This window comes from Tiliqua scincoides, chromosome 5 (assembly GCF_035046505.1).
Source record: "Tiliqua scincoides isolate rTilSci1 chromosome 5, rTilSci1.hap2, whole genome shotgun sequence".
NCBI classification, from domain to species: Eukaryota; Metazoa; Chordata; class Lepidosauria; order Squamata; family Scincidae; genus Tiliqua; species Tiliqua scincoides.
In genome coordinates, this window is record NC_089825.1 from 3,874,676 (window position 1) to 3,887,894 (window position 13,219).

The window sequence follows — 13,219 nt, forward strand, 5'->3', positions numbered from 1 at the left end:
TCAGCGGCAGCCTGGTTCTTTTCAACCAGAGATGACAGAGTTCAAACCCAAGACCCTCTGTCCTGTGAGCTACATTCAGCTACTCATTATGAAAGTTGGAGTCGCTGTCTCTGCACCAAGAAAAACTGGAATCTTCAACCCATGTAAATTCTGTCTGTTCTGTTTTTGTTAGGCAGGATAGACAGGACAGGACTCCTTAACAGCTAGAACCTTTATTTGGCACCCTCTGTGACTCTTAAGGTTTCAGCAAGTGTTGCCCACATGCTGTAATCCTGGCTGTACAGCCCTAAAGGCTAGAATCTTGTTTCCAATGAAAGTTGAGGCTGTCAGAACTGTGGGTTCTATGCTTGCTCCCACGCTGTTCGACTTTTATTATTTAAAAACTGGTCCCAATACTTGTGCGAAGCTGAAGTAGTACCTGGAATGCCCAGCCCAGGGGGTGGGGGAGGTGCTTTCATGTGAATTCAGCACATTCAGGGTCCCCTTCCATCTTGGCTGAGCGGCTGCTGGCAAAGGACCTGTCGTACTCCATATGGTTGCAGGCTTCAGATCTTGCAGCAGGGCCGTGAGCTGGTCATCACATCTCAAAAGGGACATAGTGGATCTAGAAAAGATGCAGAAGAGAGCAGCCAAAACGATGACTGGGCTGGGGCACCTCCCTTACTAGGAAAGGCTACTGTGTTTGGCCTCTTCAGTCCAGAAAAGAGATGTGGGGGGGGGGCATGACTGAGACATACAAAATTATACAAAAACAAATTATTACACTCTCACACAACACCAGAACCAGGGGACATCCAGTGAAACTGAGTGTGGGAGGGTGAGGACAGACAGAAGAAAATGTTTCTTTGCGCGGTGTGTGGTCAGGCTGTGGTGATGGCATCTGGCCTGGATGCCTTTAAAAGGGGACTGGACCAGTTTCTGGAGGAAAAGCCCATCAGGGTCACAAGCCAGGGCGGTGCGCAGCCTCCTGGGGTTGGAAACGGGCTGCCAGAATGCAGGGAGGGCACCGGCTGCAGGTCTCCTGCAGGCACCTGCGCGTTGCAGGAAGCTGGACCGGACGGCCCTGCGGTGCTGCTGCGCCTGCTGCAGGCGTGGAGGCAGCAGCCCCGCCCCGCACCGGGCTGCTGTGTCAGCGGAGCACCGTGTCTGCTGCGGCCAGAGAGCGGCTCTTTCGGGGCCGGTCTCCGGACGGGAGGACCCTCGGCGGGCTGCGAGTCCGCGCTCAGCCCGGCCCTGGCTGGCGGGCTTCCTGGGACCCCCCGCAGGCCGCATTGGGGGAGGGCGAGCCGCCCGGAGCGGCTCCGAAGGGGGCCGCGGGGACGCCGCGGGGCTCCCCGCAAGCCCGATTGCTCGGCCCTCCGGCGACGCCCCCGGACCGCCCCGCCTGAGCTTCGCGGAAGGCCGCCGGACTGGGAGGCCGGCCCGTCACGACACGCCTGCGGAGGGGCTGCGCCTCTGAGCGCGTGCAGAGCGCCTCCGTCCGGCCGCGCCCGGGCGAGAGGCGCCGGCGCCGTGCGGAGCCTGCTGCGGGTGCGCGGCTCCTCCTCTTCCTTCTGCCCGCCGCCGCCTTCCTGGCGCCGATCCGCTCCGGGCTCTGCCGCGGGTGCTGCTTCTCCTGCTACCGGCTGCGAGCCGAGACCGCGATGGCTGCCGAGTGGGGCTCCGGCGCTCAGGTGGGGAGGCCGCGGGCCCTCGGGGTGAATTCCCGGGGCGGGAGGCGCTCTGGAAGTCGGGACCTGCCCCTTCTGGCTGCGCTGACGACTGGGGGCGGGGCCGCACTCTGCACGAGCTCAGAGGCACGCACCTGGCGGGTCAGGAGCAGCCCTGGCTGGGGACTGTGCAGCTCCTCCCTGCACACCTCCCCCCCCCCCGCCCGCACTCCCCATGCCTGGGCTCTCAGGGGGCCAGGCGCAAAGTGCCCGCTAGGCTTGACTGCCGGTGGGGCGGTGTCGCTGTGCGGCTGTGCCGGGCGGAGAGTTGCCATCCTGGGCAGGGCTGAGCTCTGTGCTCAGGTTTCTGCGGAGCCCCTGCTTGATTTCTAGCAGTGACCCGAGGACCCACCTGATGGGGGGCAGGCGGGCCCCCAGCTCTGGGAAGGAGAGAAGGAGGTGGGTGAGACTCAAGTGCACCCCCAGATAATTGAGACTGACTTCAGAATTGGGTTTCTGCAGAGTGGGGTGACAGGAGGACGCCAGTGCGTCTGTGTTGCCAGCAGCCCCTTTGTGACTGAGGGCGCCCTGAGGTGCTGATGGACAAGTGTGTGTTGCACACACTTCACAACTTAGGGCCCAGTCCTATCCCAGCTTTCCAGACCACTGCAGCCACAATGGGAACAAACATTCCCTCACCTTCAGAAGGCCTCCCTGACTGCCCCCCAACCTCAGGGGGGCGTGGCTGCACTAACACTGCAGAGTTGTCCAGAGTGGCAAAGTTGCCCTTACAGTGGCAAGCCTGAAACAGGGTGTTGCTGCTCCAACTTGGCTCCTCTTCTGGAAAGTGGCGCAACTGGCTTGCTCTAGGGGGCTGTTAAAATGGGCAAGAGGGAAGGAGCTTTTGATCATGTCCGCTTCTACTGGGGTATTAATATGCAAGCTTTCCAGCTGCACAGAACCATTTGGCAGGTGGAAGGAAAAAGAGCTCAGCAAGATAGAGTGTGATGGAAGCAGCTGACGCGCTCAGCCCTTGACCCCATGCCAGTGAGGTGCCATGGAGGTGAAGACAAAGTCCTGCACCCAGGTGTAATAAAAACAGAAGCACAAGTACAAGATTGGCAGCAGCACATGTGACCTCAGGGTCTTGGAGGGCCACAAGTTGGACATGATCCAGTGGTGTGATGCGGCTGCAAAAACAGCAAATGCATTGCTGGTCTGCCTTAGCAGAGGTGCAGTCTGGCGGGGGGTGTCAAACATAAGGCCCGTGGGTCTGTTACAGTCCTCTTTTTCTTTTTCTACAGTCTTCTGTTACACCTCTTTTTCCACTCCTCATGAGAACTGGGCTCTCCCAGAGCCTGTTCCTGCTTAATAATATCACTTCCAGCCTTCAGCAGGCACTGCAAATGCTACTTGGCCTACTGTATGGGTTTGACACCCCTGGGCTAAAGAGCATGAGGAGTCACAGCTCCACTCCGCTCTGCACTCCTTGGATCTTGCTTGGAATCCTAGGTCCAGTTTTGGGTCCCACCTTTTAAGGTGGCCCCCCCCCCAAATCTCCTTCCGAGAGCTCCTTTAAATGTTCAAGTCATGCTAGAAGGGAGTTCGACCTGAAGAGAACACCTTTGATGGCGGCTAGTTGTTGCCCCTTACTGAGCCTCACAGTAGGCAAGTGAGGAAAAGGCAGTGGAGATGGGGGGAGAATCACCACAGAGGAAGTGGTGGATCCAGGGGGGTGGCTGGGGGAAAGAGGCCAGCTTTGGATACAGAGGAGACAGAGAGCCATGGCCCGAGGCTGATGGGAGGCACCCCAGAAGGGCACACCTGCTCTGCTGCTGCCACACTCCCTACTTGATGGTGTAGTGTGCTGCCTGGAATGTGGGAAACAACCCTGAAACCTATCAGCTCTCTTGGCTCTGGGGGTGGCGCTCCTTGGGCCAGTCCCGTCTGCTGTTGCCCCAACACTGATTCCCTCTCCTTCCATGCCCTTCTGCTATGCAGCGCCAGCCTCTCTTGTTCCGATGGCATCTCTCTTTCTCTTTCATCTGATCTTTTATCTGGTTGCAAAGCCTCTTCGGTGAGGCCCAACCCGAAACCTGCAAGCAAATGCTCCCCATAATAAAATGTTTTTAGCCCTCATGAAAAATCTGTGAGGGAAGGGATCATTCTTCAATCCCCCAGAAGCGAGTTCTGGAAGGGTTGTGCTGCCCTCTGTCGCAAACATAAGGGGGGTTTGGGGTGCTCAGAGTTCTTGGTTCTCGAACCCTAAAGCCCTCAAGGCCCCTCTGCTCAGTAGTACTGCCACCGCCCTGTATGTGCCAGTGTCTCAGTCCAGGGACACTGAGACCCTCTAGGCTTAATTCTATCCCTTGCAGGCACTGAGCTCTTTCTTCAATTAAAGCTTCAGCCCTCAAGTTACTAGACCTCAATGAGCACTTGGTAGCTTGCTGAACGGCTAGGCAGGATTCTGAACCTTTGTCCCCCACAGACAATGAAACAACTTACTAAAAGATATTTTAGTTTATTAAGTACATAAGGTTATAGTAAGGCAGCAAATGCTAGAGGCATAAACATCTAGGAAACATATCAGCAATAAAATAATAAAGCTAGCTGGCTATCTCTATTAATACCTATCTCTCACCTGGGTCAGTTTCTCTTGTAGATCTCTTAGCTCCAGGGCTACCTTTGAGGCCAGGTGCCCATGTTGGACAATGGAGCTCACATGCGTGCAGGATGTTGCACCCAAAACTCTGTCCAAGCAGGAACCCACACACCCCCTGGGCACTCATTATTATACTTCTTATGCTAATAGTACTGAGGTGACTTCATACTTCATACATACCACCGACACAGTGAATGGTGAGAAGCCGAGCCATTCCACCTGCTCTTTGGTGTGAGCGAAGAAACGTCTTGGCTGCCCTCCATGTGAGAGATGAAGGAACTGCTTGTCAGCTTGCATGGGAGGAAACTGGAGGCCAGAATGTGATACCAGATCAGAAAGACCCATCTGAAATGTTGTGGTTCTTGAAAGAGAGAACCTTTCTTCAATTGTAAAAATTCCTATGGGGATTTAGAACAGCCTGCCTTTGTAAACCGCCTTGAATAAAGTCTGAGGAGAAATCTGACGACCAAGAAAGGCGGTATATAAATACCTGTAATTATTATTATTATTATTATTATTATTATTTAGTCTGTCCAATCAGACCCTTAGAGGAACAGAACCTTCTGGAACTTGGCCTGGCTGGTCACTCCTCCTAGTTCTTACCCCTCCCAACTGGAGATCCACAGTTGCACTTCATCAGCTTGATAAGGCGCCTTTCTGTCTGCAAAGGTGCTACATTCCAATGGGTTGTAATTCTTGTTATCTGTCCTTTCTGGCCAGCAAAGGAGAGACAACAATCCTTTTGTTTATTTACTCGCATTCTTGCAGCTGGGAACTGCTAGCAACTTCTCAGTTACACTGTCTTATTTTGGTTCAGGCTTCACATGCCAACCTAGGCCTAACATGTACATATTCATGACACCCTCGTGCTGCCACCCCCTAGCCTGGGTCAGACAAAGGACTTGGTTCTCTGTCCCCAGTGACACCAGTGAGAAATGGGGCAAATGCAACGTTGTCTCAGATACTCTGTTGGGAATTTGTGTGCAGTAGGGCCCCACCAGGTGTGTGGGGTTCCCCTTCATTGTGCTGGGACTAGTGCAGGTGCAGGAGAAATTCCTAGCAAGTGGTTCTCTGCATTTGCAGTTCAGCCTGCTCTGGGTGTGGCAGTGGGATTGCACTGACTAGAATGGAATATTTGTCTCGCCAACGTCATGTTGGTGTTGAAAGCCATCTGTCAAACCATCATCGATGAAACTGCAATGCCTACAAGCAGCGCTAAAAATCAAGCGGACAGTCAGCAGAATCCAGCCACAAGCTGCTGATGAAACTGATAAAGAGAGGGGGTTGGTCTGGTCTCCCACATGCCAAAATTCTGCAAAGGGGAGACTGTGCAAGGGGAGGCCCCCATCCTCCTTCATGCCATGAGTGGCAACTGGTTGAGTGAAGTGTTGACATAATGATTTGCTGGGTCTTGATGCCACCTCCCACTTTCTGTCCTTGCCCACAGGGTCTGGAATGGGATGTGGCGTCCCTGCAGTCCAGTTTCCACCCCAAGCAGAGTGATGTGGAGGAGCCCCACCGGCAGGCTACAGAGATTTCCCTTTGGACTGTGGTGGCTGCCATGCAAGCTGTGGAGAGGAAGGTGGACCTCCATGCTGGGCGATTGCTCACCTTGGAGCAGAGGACGGGACTGGCTGAAAAGAAGCTCTCTGGGACAGAGAGGGCCATAATGGAGTTTGGGGGTCACCTGGATGCCTTGGGGACCCTGATCCAGGCCTATGGTCAGCTCCAGAGGAGGCTGGAGAACATGGAGAACCTGCTGAAGAATCGGAACTTCTGGATCCTCCGGCTTCCCCCAGGCTCCCGAGGAGAAATCCCCAAGGTGAGTCATCCTGGGATAAGAGGCAGAGCCTCACCAATATTGGGTACCAGAGGGCTTTTCCATATCCAAAGGTCATTGCTTGCCAGGTGGCGAGTGCTACGGCTCCCTGTCCTCAGGAGCTTTTTTTTTTTTTTTGAATGGAGGTGCCTTCTAGTCATGGCAGTAGCTGTTAGTAGACCTGCCTGATGCCTTTAAAAGGGGATTGGACAAGTTTCTGGAGGAAAAATCCATTATGGGTTACAAGCCAAGGTGTATATGTGCAACCTCCTGATTTTAGAAATGGGCTCTGTCAGATGCAAGGGAGGGCACCAGGATGCAGGTCTCTTGTTATCAGGTGTGCTCCCTGGGGCATTTGGTGGGCCTCTGTGAGATACAGGAAGCTGGACTAGATGGGCCTATGGCCTGCTCCAGTGGGGCTGTTCTTATGTTCTTAAACTACAATTCCCAGGAGGCCTTGCAGGTCTTCTTGTGATCTGGTGTGCTTCCTGGGGCATTTGGTGGGCCGCTGTGAGATACAGGAAACTGGACTAGATGGGCCTTTGGCCTGATCCAGTGGGGCTGTTCTTATGTTCTTAAATGTGTCTAATCCTCCAAAAGATCTGAGGCTAAGCCAGTGGCTGTGAGTTCCATAGGTTAAATCTCCATGTGTGAAGTGAGGCTTTCTTTAATCTGTTCTGAACTTGCACTGAAGTGCCTGGGGCACTTGTAAAAAGCTTTTGGTGTTGGACTGGCAGGCACAGCATGGCTGAGCTGAGGTCTTCTCCCAGGGCCAAACCCAGCTCTCTGCACTGCATCGCAGCTGGCCCTCTTGAACGGCTCAGCTGCTATTTCCAGCATGATGCTTTGTCCTGACAATTCTACAGGAGGGTGATGGTCTCTTATCCTCTGCCTTTCCAGGTACCTGTGACCTTCGATGAAGTCTCAGTGTACTTCTCTGAGCAGGAGTGGGATGCCCTGGACGAGTGGCAGAAGGAGCTCTACAAGAACGTAATGAAGGGGAACTACGAGTCGCTGGTCTCGCTGGGTAAAGAGCACTACAGGCGGTCTAAAGAGTGTGTGTGTGTGTATTTGTGGGTGTGCACACACATGCCAAAGGCTCAGGGTCTCCGAAGGGGTTCAGTCGTAGGGGAGTCGGAGTGGGGTGAATCCTGCTGAGGAGCCAGCTGCCAGCTCCCTCAGAGCATTGCTTTCCTTACCTTACATGCTGCCTGGCTTTCCTCTGGAACCAGGTGTGTAAGAACCTCCCTTTCAAAGAACATCAATGCCCAGACTCTTAGGATGCCACCTGCCTCACAACGTGTGATTCCTGGGCCTTTCACTTTTCTCCCACCCCAGATTATGCCATCGCCAAGCCTGACCTGTTGTCCAGGATTGAACGTGGGGAGGAGCCATGCATCGAGGCTCAGGGCCATTTTGAGAAAGGAGAAGAGGCCCCCGGGAACACTGGCACAGGCAAGTAATGGGGCATGGTGATTCACAAATACCCCAGTTCACATAGGCTGGGCAGGAGAACCTTTTTTCTCACGGGGAGAAATCTGTTCCGTTCTTCTTCAGCTTAAAATGTCAGCAGTGTCTAAGCACACACAGTTACATGCATGGTGTCAAGTGTGCACCATTCCATGAGCGTTTCTAGCAGATGAACACTGGTTTTTGTATGGAATTTGGATCTTCTTGGCTCAGGGTTGGAGATTTTGTCTAGAATTATGTGGCTTTCTGACTGGAGCTTCTCAGGCATTTGCACAACCACAAGAAAGACATCTGATGACTACAATAAAAGAGTCTTTGGAATCTCTCTCAAAAAAACATAGCTGTAGGCTGTGACCGGTTTTTTCCATGTACTGACCAATTTTGTGCACCTGACTGGGAACTGAGCTGCACCCAGGGCCTCCTCTCCTCTCCAGTGCTCAGAATCCTCCTCGCTCATGAGTGACCCGGTCTCCTTTGCCCAACAGGACACTGACCTCTCTGTTAGGTGGGATGCAGAAGAAAGGGACACTTGTGCAGACAACAGCCTGGGATGAATTGACCATAGATGAGTCTGGTTCTGAGGTTGGAAATTCAGTTCTATCTTGATTCTTCCAGCCTCATCTCTGCAGCATTTTCTTGCAGCTGACCAATCTTCCCTAGAGGGCTTTGAGGCTTCCTTAGTTACTTATTTAAAAATTTTCTATCCCACCTTTTCCCCCAATAAGTGGGGCACTTAAGGTGGCATACAAGACAACTTAAAATATATTAAGGTCAAGAGCTCAAAACACAAGTCGTAAAAATATAATGCCGTAAAGTAAAACATGGAATAATGTCACAGTAGCAGTAGCAATAAGAACATTAGTTACCTCAAAAAACAAACAACTCTTAAAGAAACCAACACAGGAAGAGAGCCCAGTGAAAGAGAGAATTTTGCCCCTTGCAGGGGGGCTACCAGGAAGGCAGAGGAGGCTCTGCCCAGGGAGGCTCCCTTTGTGTGCCCTGAATGTGGAAAAAGCTTCCTGTACGAGGAGCAGGGTGCCCTGCACCAGAATTCAGAAGGCAAGTGCTCCATGCAGCCAGGAGGAAATTCCATGGTCTGCTGCCCAGAAGATGCAGCCCCTTGCGGCTGCCAGTCTGGCCTCCGCCATTCTGGCTTCTTCGGCGAGGAGGGGGGTCCAAAAACACTGGCCACTAGCCAGGCAGAGGGATGCAGGACAACAGCTTCTTGTTCATCTTGCACCCCCAACTGTCAGAAAGTGGGTCCCAAGACCTGGCACTGAATAGTATTGACCAAAGGTCAGTGTCTATCATGGGGTCCTCCCAGCTGGACTGACCTCTGGGACCTCAGTCCAGGACAGTGCCCAGTGGGCCATTAGTGGGTAGGTGGGGATACCAGATCCCCCTTCAGCCAGCACTGCTGAAGGCAGAGAGAACTGGGTGCGAGAATCTCCTCAGAAGGCATCACCTTAGCAATGGTGCCTCAGAGGCCTGCATTAGCATGACCTGGGGAGGCAGGCCCTCCCCCCTTCAGAACTTTCAGCAGTGTGGGAGGCTCCATAGCTGTGGGAGAAACAGCATATGGCCGCTGTCAGCCCCAAAAGCTTTTTCAGAAGGGGTGACATTACCCAACTGCCAACAGCCTATTTCAACCCTCCCTGGGTTCCAGATCCTGCTGGAGTAACCTCCTAGCTTGCTTGTATCCAGCCTGGGTCTGCACAACTCCACAATGACCTATTTGTGATCATGGTTCTCAGCCTGGACACCTCAGCATTGATTAGACAGCAATCTACTTGAACACCAAGTACTTGGAATGCTGCCTTGGGTGCCCTTCGGGAGAAAGGCAGAATATAAATTTAATAAATAAACAATAATTGGAATGTCAGCAGTGTGCAACCACAACCCTGATTTGCCCCTGCATCTTACCAATCACTCCACAGAGGACGAGAAGTTATAGTAACGCCTGCTTTGAAATGTTAACTTGTGTATCTGTTGTGTACAAGGAATTGCCCAGAAGAGAGGAAGACCTTTTGAACAGAGTTGTAGTTGGAGGGTGATTTGGGTCCCAGGTGAAGATGTTTATTATAGCACTGGACAACATCATTTCAAATATCAAGATACAGGGTCCAATCCTATCCAACATTGAATTGCGGCTGCATCAGCAATGCAATGTTCCCTTACTTTGAGGAGGTCCTGATGACTTCCTCTCCCCACTGCAGGATCCAGTGTGCACTCCATTGGCACAGCTGCATCAGCACTGGAAAGTTGGATAGGATTGGGCCCTAAGTCTTATCTAAATGTTAAGGCAATTATATTGTAATGTGATCGAGACTCTTAGTTGGCCAAATCACTATTTCTCATTCTGTTTGTCTACATCACTACCCCTCATAATTGGGTGTTCGTGCTGCTGCTGCTGTTTATAATAAATGTAATGTCCTGTCACTTGACTCAAAAGCCCTCTGAGCAGCTTACAAATACGGTGAATGTGACCTAAATGCTTTGCTTGCTTGCCAAACACATGCAGGTTAAGGGAATGTCCTTGAGAAAGGCCTTCCCAAATCCATTTCACCTCCATTCTGGTCCCCCTGCAGATGCTGGACTCCTTGCTCAGGCACATCCTGGGGAAGAGACGGGCAGTGGAGACCGAGGACTCTGCAGCGCATTGCCAGAGGTGTGGGAGCAGGCCGCATTCCAGTTCCCCGAGCAGGGCCTGGCATGCGTAGTTGATGGGCAGGCAGTCAGCATCGCAGAGGGTCTGGAGGAGCCATTGGCGCAGGAAAGGGACTTTGGAGACTTTACCACCATTATTGTCCAGGAGGAGGCTCTGCCTGGGGAGGCTCCGTTTGTGTGCCCCGAATGTGGAAAAAGCTTCCTGTATGAGGAGCAGTATGCCTTGCACCAGCGAATGCACCCCCAAGCCTCTCCTGAGCCCCAAGGAAGCTCCACATCAAACTTTCAGGTAGGGGCCAAGGTTTATACCTGTCCTGAGTGCGGACGGTGCTTCCCTCACCAGGCGAGCCTCAGCAAACACCGCTTATGGCATTCAGGAGAGCGTCCACACACGTGTGTGGAGTGTAAAAAGAGTTTCCGGCTGAAAATCAACTTGCGCCTCCATCAGCGGACGCATGCTGCAGGCGGGAAGGTGGGCTCCTACATCTGCGGGGAGTGTGGACGGGGCTTCAACCACCACTCAAACTTCCTGCGGCACCAAATGATTCACACTGGGGAGAGACCTTATGCTTGCGGTGAGTGTGGAAAAACCTTCATACGCAAAGAACATCTTGCTACTCATGGCCGGCTGCATACTGGGGAGCGGCCCTACCAGTGCCCCCTTTGCGAGAAAAGCTTCACCCGCAAGCAACACCTGGTGGGACATCAACGCCTCCATGAGAGTGACACACCCTGGTTAGAAAACCGCCCACCACAGAAACACCTTCACAGCCAGCAGAGCAGATCAAAATCGAGGGCAGAGGCAAATGTGCCTCCCCTTGGTTAGAAGACGTTCCCCACCCTTTGCTGTGAACGTTCTGCCAGGCAACACTGGCTTGGGACAGAGACCTATAACTGTGCTGGCTACAGAAATAGTTGTGACAGTGCGCATCTTGGACTCAAGTCCTTGTGGTCTGGAACCCTGCAAGCTTTTTGTACACAGGGAAAACCAACACCCAAGAGACCTCAAGGCTTGCCCTTTGTTGCCCCCACTCCTGAATCATCTACGTGAACTTTAGTAAGGCCAAGAAAAGGATACAGACCTACTGTTCCTTTGGCTGACTCACTATTAAGGGGTTTTCACCCTGCTTGTCCGCTTTTGTCAGTGTTTGCTTGACCAGTTCTCGGGTAAGTGATTGGTGCAAGGGTGAGTTAGAGCTTCTGCCTCAGTGGGTACCAGGGCCGTGTCCCAGAAGTCCAGGCACAAGTTGCTTGCCTTCACAGGTGAGAGGAAAGTCTTAGCTCTTTGAACAATTAACACCTTTTAAAAAAAAATCAAACCGTCTAACAAACTAAAAAACAAACATTTGTCCAATCCCCTCTTAAAGGCATCTTGCCTGCATGCCTTTAAGAGGGGATTGGACAAATTTCTGGAGAAGTTCATTATGGGTTACAAGTCATAGTAGGTATGTGCAAGCTCCTGGTTTTAGAGGTAGGCTGCCTCAGATTGCCAGATGCAGGGGAGGGCACCAGGCCACAGGTTGTGTCTGTCTTGTGAGCTCCCTCAGGCATTTGGTGGGCCACTGTGAGATACAGGAAGCTGGACTAGATCCAGCGGCGCTCTTATGTTCTTAAACAGAAAGGACCCCCCCCCCCCAAAAAAAAAAATCAAGACGGCAAAAGGTAAAAAAAAATGGCCTGTACAAGAGCCCACTGCAGCGGCCTGAAAGCTGCACCGAGGGGAAAAGTTCTAACAGGAGTCTCAGCAAAGAAGGAGCAATCCAACAACCTCTGAAAGCCAGGCTGAACCTTATGACAGTTGAAGTATACCGCTGGGGCAGGATGAGCAGGGGGCCCTGAAGAGAGTTCCACACAACTGGTGCCACAGCAGAAAGGCCCTGGCTGCCCTTTGGTCCCACCTGCCCCAGGACCTCTGATGTTGCTGGCAGTGCAGGAGAGGGAACATATGCGAGAAGGTGGGTGCCATGTCCCAGGCCATTTAGGGCTTTCAAGGTGAGAACCAGCACTTTGATGAACCTGGCAACAAATAGGAGGCTGATAGTAACAGAAGGAACCCCCAGAAAGTGCTCCCAGTAGGTCCATCAAGACAACACTAGAGTCACTGGATTTTCCAAATGCTTCTTAAGGGCAGCCCCACATGGAAGACGTTCGGTAGTCTAACATGGAAGCTGCTGATGTTGGACTAATAGTACCTTCTGCCTTGTTGTGCCTCGCCCTTTGGTTTCGCACCTTGAATGGGGCTTGCAGCCTTTGCCTTGCTGCCTGAATCTGGGAGTGCACTGCTTTTATACGTAACTGTGAGATCTTGAAAAGAATTGTGAATAGGCAGGCGTAGTGTGGAAGTAGGCTCACATCACCAGAGCCCCTGATTCTGCCTGAGGCAGACATGAGTTCTGGCTTAAGTAGTTCTGACTGATTTGATGTTCATGCTTTTCAGTATAGGCCCACGTCAAGTGGTAGAGGCAGAGCCTTGGATACTCTAATCTCCCCACACAAGCATACTGCAGAAGTTTGTACCCAGAGAACCTCTGTTTCCATGGTTCTTGCCCTCAGGGCCACGAAGAAAGACTTGAAGAGGTGCCTGGTGCCATCCCAAGTGCACTAGATTTCTGTGGGTTGGGGTTCCAGTGCCCGGCACTGATCTGTCGCTGTGCCTTGCAGAAGCAGAATAAATTATACAGATGTGTGTGAATGTGTCTGATTTACAACATAGCTGAACTCCCTTCTTTTGGGCACACCATGTGGGTTAGCTTGGCAAAAAGTTTTTGCTTTCTTAGGCTGGCTTAGTCACTAGTCTCATCTTTATGCATCAGCCCAGATTGCTGCCACTTTAAGTTCTGTTATGAAAAACAGGATGCAGGGACGGTTGTGGGTTGGGCACCCCCAACAGAGGCTGAGCTCATCTTGGCATGAACAGCTCTTTTGTGGGAACTTCTCTGCCTGGTACTTTCC

General features: G+C 52.4%; 1 protein-coding gene across 1 annotated transcript; it reads left to right on the forward strand.

Moving 5' to 3' along the window:
* The first annotated feature begins 1,568 nt into the window (after nucleotides 1–1,568).
* On the forward strand, nucleotides 1,569–12,940 carry LOC136651967 (zinc finger protein 398-like). The gene is made up of 5 exons (XM_066628746.1): nucleotides 1,569–1,673; nucleotides 5,759–6,133; nucleotides 7,031–7,157; nucleotides 7,469–7,585; nucleotides 10,189–12,940. The coding sequence occupies exons 1-5, from the start codon at nucleotides 1,644–1,646 to the stop codon at nucleotides 11,091–11,093; spliced, it is 1,554 nt and encodes a 517-aa protein (XP_066484843.1). The 5' UTR covers nucleotides 1,569–1,643; the 3' UTR covers nucleotides 11,094–12,940.
* Nucleotides 12,941–13,219: the final 279 nt, after the last annotated feature.